The sequence below is a fragment of the Echinops telfairi genome, unplaced genomic scaffold (genome assembly GCF_000313985.2).
Source record: "Echinops telfairi isolate 266 unplaced genomic scaffold, ASM31398v2 ScPeMD7_18;HRSCAF=68, whole genome shotgun sequence".
NCBI classification, from domain to species: Eukaryota; Metazoa; Chordata; class Mammalia; order Afrosoricida; family Tenrecidae; genus Echinops; species Echinops telfairi.
This window is the reverse complement of record NW_022103915.1, coordinates 46619204-46624152: the sequence shown is the minus strand read 5'-3', so window position 1 is coordinate 46624152 and position 4949 is coordinate 46619204. Positions and strand designations below refer to the sequence as shown.

Here is a 4949-nt window from a genome sequence, read left to right as displayed (position 1 = left end):
TAAGTGGAGAGAAAATGTTTTGAGAATGATGTACAAATGCGCTTTACACAATTGATGTGTGTATGGATTGCGATAACAGTTATGAGCCCCTAATAAAATGTTTAAAAAAAAACAACAAAACATCAAAGAACCACCCCTGTGGGTTCCCAATACTATAAATCTTTAGGGCAGTAGAAAGCCTCATCTTTCTCTCCCAGTGCAGCTGGTAGTTTCGAACCACTGACCTTGAAATCCAACTCATAACCACCAGTTTTGTAAAAAATTGTTTTTAGAAAACAGAATTAACTGGCACCGTCCATTCAATCTGTCCAGGAGTTTGCTTGTTTATCCATTGTTTGTTGTTGAGCAATGTTTATTCATTGATATTTAATCATGTGGCCCACCCTATAACCAAGCTTTTCCATCATCAGCAGGGGTGTTTTGAATGAGCACAAGTACATAATTTCGTTTTCCAAGTAGAAAATAAGCAACGATCTACAGTTGATCAATACTGTTGCAAATGATTGGCAAGTTGAGAGGAACTGTTATTTAAATGAAGGTAATTTTCCCTCTATTCATTTTGTTAAGTACTTGAACAGAAAAACAAAAATTGTCATAGAGTCGAGTCCAAGTCGTGGCAAACCTTCGTGTTACAGAGTAGAACTGAATTGCATGGGGTTTGCTTGGCTATCATCTTGCCTGAAGCAAATCACCAGGCTTGGATTCCGTGGCACTTTGGGCTGGGCTCAAACTGCAAAGGTTTGGTTAGTAGCCAATACCAAACTGTGCTACCCAGGGACAGAGTTGATGCTCATGAAAGTTTGAGGACAAAATACATTTTATAGATGGAGATATAGAATACATACCAGTTTTTTAACGGCTTCTGCAACGTCCTTAAGAAAATTTCTGACTTGTTCATCGCATTTAAAATAGTCACTTTGTAGTGATTTTTCTAAAAAGAAAAAAGAAAGAGAAAATTAGAATCTCTTATTCATCTGTCTAAATCAAGAATTCAAGGTTAGCTCTATCATTGACAATGACTTTGACTGTATGTGAGTAATTTAGCATCTTCAAGGGTCAATTTCCTTAATCATAATTATCCCATCCATCTCAAAAGAATTGTGACTGTATCGAAAAAGAAAATGACATCAAATTAACAGTGATATTTGAGATCTATCTCGTGCTTATTGAGCTGGAAGTTATACCTGTTATGTCTGATTTTCTTAGCATTTTATGTGACTATATTTTCAATTTGCTACTTCCTATCCTATGGTACTCTGACTTAGGTATACAATTTATACTCCTTGAAACCAACTCCTTTTTTAGAAATCATTTTATTGGGGACTCGTGCAGCTCTTATCACAATCCATACATCTATCCATTGTGTCAAGCACATTTGTACATTTGTTGCCATCATTATTCTCAAAACATTTTCTTTCTACTTGAGCCCTTGGTATCAGCTCCTCATTTTTCCCTCTCTCCCCCACCCACTTTCCTTCATGAACCCTTGATAATTTATAAATTATTAGTTTTTCATGTCTTACACAGTCTGATGTCTCCCTTCACTCACTTTTCTGTTGTCTGTCCCTCTGGGAGGGGGTTATATGCAGATCCTTGTGATTGGTTCCCCCTTTCTCCTCTCACCTTCCCCTCACCCTCCTGGGATCGCTCCTCTCATTATGGGTCCTGAGGGGTTTATCTGTCCTGGATTCCCTGTAGAGAACCAACTCTTTCTAATACTCATCTTTGCATCTTGTATAGTACAAAGAAGAGATCTATATAGGATAAAACAAAAAATAAAATGTTTAAGAGCAAAGATGTCTCTTTGAGGAGACTAAGGTGTGCCTGCTCCCAAGCATTGGTATTTTCAGTAGCCTCATGTACATGGACAATGAATAAGGAAGACAACAGAAGAACTTATGCATTTAAATTATGGTTTTGGTAACACCAAATATTGAATATACTACAGGTTGCCCAAAGAACAAACAACTTTGTCTCGGGAGAAGTATAGCCACAATACTTCTGGGGTGGAAAGCCCTCAGGTCACATCTTTCAGACTTATTATCACAAAGGGTCAGTCCCTGGAGGAGGGCATCATACTTGGTAGCGGGTCAGCTAAAAAGAGGAAGAGCCTCAAGATATGGATTGACACAACGGCTGCAACAATAGGCTCAAAGGTAACAGCTATTGAGAGGATGGCTGGGGCTGCGCAGTCTACACTGGGCCACTGAGTTAGAATAGACTGGGCAGCACCTGACAAGTTCAGGTGTAAGGATAGGTCAACCCATGTAGTTATTTATGTCCATTCTCTAAGGTCACAGGACTTATCAGTGATGGCGTTTGGATCCAAATACAAAAAAAAAGGCTTCAAAAAGTTCGTGGCAAAATGGAATGAAACAACAAAGGAATTTTCCATGAAGTGTTCGAAGCCACTGTGTACAATAGAAGCCTCTTATGACCACTTTCCCCGACATAACAACTCACTGCCACCAAGCCGTTGCCAACTCATTGTGTCCCTATAGAGCCGCCCTTGAGAGTTCTCAACATTTAGGGGCGTAGAAAGCCCCATCCTGCTCTAGCGAAGCAGCTGGTGGTTTCGAACTGCTGACCTTGTGGTTAACAGCCATGGGAGAGGGGCGGGGCGGGGCGGGTCCTCTGCTGTCCTGTGAGTGGTACACGCTCCAGTTGCCAGTGGGGAAATACTGACTGCAACCACCGTACCTTGCGCAGGAAAGGCGGGAAGGAAGGCGCGGTGACCCGAGGCACAATCCCAAGGCCGGTGGGCAGGCGTGTGAGGACCACCGAAGACCAGCGCGGAAGGGCGGTGGCCTGGGAGTCTGGGACCTGTCACCCGCCAGCAGGGCCCAGTCCCTCCAGCAGCGCTGGACCAGGCGGGGCAGGGCCCTGCGCCTCTCCTCTTTCTCTCTCCCCCACCCCCACCCCCACCCCAGGAGCGGAGCAGGCCGGGCCTGGGCTCCTGGGGGAAGATCTCCGTGGAGGGTTCCCGCTGAGGGCCGCCTTGGCGCCGACTCCGTGGGGACCCCCTTGGCGCCCTCAACCCTCTTCTTACCCACGACGAAGAGCTGCCTCAGCGCATTGGTCGCGACCCCGCACCCCAGGGTGGGGGGCGAGGTGCGTAGCTCCAGGGAGCGCCCGGTGGAGAGGCGGGCCGCCCGCTTTGTGTTTTTGGCGATCGCCCGCTTAGTAGCTGTCTGTCGCGACTTGGGGCGGACCTCCAGGTCACTGCCGCAGGGACTCAGGGACATCTTGCTCTTCCAGCTCCGCGCCCGGGCAGCCAGTGCAATGGCGGACGGTTGCCACAGCAACGGGATCGCGGAGGCCACGGGCACCCCCTAGCGGGCTGTACTGGGATGGGCACCTATGATTACCCCTGGTTAATGCAAAGATGGATGTTGTGGGTAGGTTGAAGGATGAAGCCTCACCAAATGGTCCACATGATAATTCCTGCCACCTCGGTAGCATGGCAGAGCAGGGGACATTAATGTTGGAGATAGAATTTAGGTCGCTAATGAGTTGAGTTGGAGAGATTATCTTAGATAATCCAAATGGGTTCAATGTAATCACAAGGGTCCTTATAAATGAAAGAGGTGGGCCAGAGAATCAGCGTTAAAGTCAGAGAGAGACTTGAAGATACTACACTGCTAGCTTTGAAGATGGAGGAAGGGGTTTGTGAGTCAAAGAAGGTAAGTCGCCTCTAGAAACTGGGCAAGTTCAAGAAACATTCTCCCCAGAGCCTCCAGATAGAACACAGCCCTGCCTGCACCATTGGAGCCCAGAGGGGCCCATGTGGACCTCCAGAGCCAGAAGATAATATATTTGTATTGTTTTAAGCCACTAAGTTTGTGATAATTTGTGACATCAACAATAGGAAGGTAACTCAGTGGGTGATGTTAACTTTTTCTTTTCTTTTTTAAAAAACTGCTTATTTTTTTTGATTGGGGGGCTCTTGCAAATCTTATATCAATCCATCATTCAGTTGTATTAAGCACACTTGCACATATGTTGCCATCAACATTTCCAAAACATTTTCTTTCTACTTGAGCACTCGGTATCAGCTCCTGTTTTTCCCCTCCCTCCCCCACCCTCCCCCCTCTCATGAATCCTTGATCAATTATATATTATTATTGTTATTTCTTGTCTTACACCATCCATTGTCTCCCTTCACCCACATTTCTGTTATTCATCCCCCTCAGGGGGGCTATATACTCATCCTTGTGAAGAGTTCCCCCTTTCTGCCCATCCCCTCACCCCCACCATTCCCCTAACCTCATGATATCGCTACTCCCACTCCTGTTCCTGAGGGGTTTATCTGTCCTGAATTCCACGTGTTGAGAGCGCTTATCTGTACCAATGTGTGTACTCTGATCTAGCTGGATTTGTAAAGTAGAACTGGGTCATGGTAGTGAGGGGAAGGGGGAAGCATTCAGGAACTACAGGGATGATGTGTTTCATTGGTGCTATACTGCACCCTGATTGAATTGTCCCTTCCTTGTAATCCTTCTGTGGTGGGATGTCTAATTGTCTACAGATGGGCTTTGGGTCTCCACTCCAACCCCTCTCTTTTGCATTGATATAATTGTTTGTTTTGGATCTTTTGATACCTGATCCCTGATCCTGTTGATACCTCAAGATCACACAGGCTGCTTCTTCCTTGTGGGCTTATTTGCTTCCCTGCTAGATAGCTGTTTGTTTAACTTGAAGCTTTTAAGAACCTAGATGCTATATCTTTTGATTAGCCAGGCAGCATCCACTTTCTTCACATTTACTTATGCACCCATTTTGCCTTCAGTGATCTTGTTGGGAAGGTGAGTATCAAAGAGTTTATTAGAACGAAGTGTTTTTGTGTTTAGGGAGGCCTTAAGGAGTGGCCCAAAGTCCATCTGCTATCTTAATACTTAACATAAATATATGTACATTGGCCTCTATCCCTTTCATTATAAAGTAATATA

At 45.0% G+C, this 4949-nt stretch overlaps 1 protein-coding gene across 1 annotated transcript in view; it reads right to left on the bottom strand.

The window, feature by feature from the left end:
- The window catches only part of CCDC175 (coiled-coil domain containing 175), a 97670-nt gene extending 94425 nt beyond the window's left edge, over positions 1-3245 (bottom strand). The window contains exons 1-2 of the mRNA XM_045287629.1: positions 3050-3245; positions 846-931 (exon numbers count right to left, since the gene is read on the bottom strand). Of these exons, the coding sequence (XP_045143564.1) occupies positions 846-931; positions 3050-3245 (282 nt within the window). The remainder of the gene's footprint in view (positions 1-845; positions 932-3049) is intronic.
- Between the last annotated feature and the right edge of the window lie 1704 nt (positions 3246-4949).